This window comes from Buceros rhinoceros, unplaced genomic scaffold (assembly GCF_000710305.1).
Source record: "Buceros rhinoceros silvestris isolate BGI_N320 unplaced genomic scaffold, ASM71030v1 scaffold19962, whole genome shotgun sequence".
NCBI lineage: Eukaryota > Metazoa > Chordata > Aves > Bucerotiformes > Bucerotidae > Buceros > Buceros rhinoceros.
Window position 1 is genome coordinate 4,981 of NW_010397383.1, and position 1,180 is coordinate 6,160.

At 57.7% G+C, this 1,180-nt stretch overlaps 1 protein-coding gene across 1 annotated transcript in view; it reads left to right on the top strand.

Moving 5' to 3' along the window:
* The window catches only part of CCDC43 (coiled-coil domain containing 43), a gene marked incomplete at its 5' end in the record, with an annotated part of 4,575 nt that extends 3,767 nt beyond the window's left edge, over window positions 1-808 (top strand). The window contains one exon of the mRNA XM_010146242.1: window positions 621-808. Coding sequence (XP_010144544.1) covers window positions 621-808 — 188 coding nt within the window. The remainder of the gene's footprint in view (window positions 1-620) is intronic.
* Window positions 809-1,180: the final 372 nt, after the last annotated feature.

A 1,180-nucleotide genomic window follows, 5' to 3' on the forward strand; every position in this document is an offset into this window, starting at 1 on the left:
TCGTCCCAAAGTTTTGGCACGAGGGGCTGCGGGAGGGAGGACACGAGACCACGGGCACCCGTGGCATGAGCTGGTGGGACGGGAGGACACCTCAGGCAGAGCCGGCCTGGGCAGAGCTGCAGGCACCGTTCCCACCCAGCGGGCAGGGCCCAGCCCTGAGGGAGCTGCCGGGGGTCCTCGTCCCCACGGGCTGTCAGCTCCTGGCCGGGGGGGTCGGCTGTAATCTGCAGATATGTTCGTGGTCGTGGGTGTAGAACCGTACCTGTACCCCACAGCTGCAGCCTGGGTGTCATCCTCCATCCCATCGGCTTCGTAGGGGTTTTACCAATTTTTTTACCTATCGGTCTTAAGAGCCTTGGGAAAACTCGATTTTTCTGGGAAAAATCCTTTCCAGGGAGGGTTCATTTACACGAGGTTTCTGTTTGGAGAAACAAGCAGAGATTCCTCCCCCTTTCTCCGTTCCTCATCCCCAACCTCCTCCCCTGCTTGGCGAGAAGCAGAAGCGGAGCCAGAAGGCGAAGGGGGGAGGTGGAACAAACCAGCCTGAGTGCTAAAGCCGCCGTCTGGCTCAGGGCTCTGAAAAGCGGCCAGAGCCTCGTCTGTCCTTAACGCGCCGCCAGCGCTGTTCCGAAACACCAACGTGGAGGACGTCCTGAATGCCAGGAAGCTGGAGCGGGAGCTGCTGCGGGACGAGTTCCAGAAGAAGAAAGAGCAGGATAAACTGCAGCGAGAGAAGGACAAGCTGGCCAAGCAGGAGCGGAAGGAAAAGGAGAAGAAACGAACACAAAAAGGCGAGCGGAAGCGATAGCCGGGGCTTCCAGCTGGACTCTCAAGGGATAAAATTACTTATGAGTATGGTGTGTGTTTCAAAAGCAGCAGAAATTGTGGGCACGTGGCTGGTGCGTGGCTCCTTGGAAGCATTTTCTTTTTTTTTTCCCCCATAGCAGAAAAGAAATTTCCAGCACTGCTGAGCTCACGGTGTGCCCTGTGCGTGTGGTGTCCCTGTCCCAGTCGGTGGTTGTGGCCAGTGTCCGTACCAAAGAACGGTGACGTGATTATGTCCGTGGTTTTAAGTTGATCTGTTTTTCCTTCTAACCACTTCAAGCAAAGCAAAGGGCGATGTCAGAGAGGGCTCCCATGGGCTGCGGCTCCCCCCCGCCACCCCCGCGCGCGGGCGGCC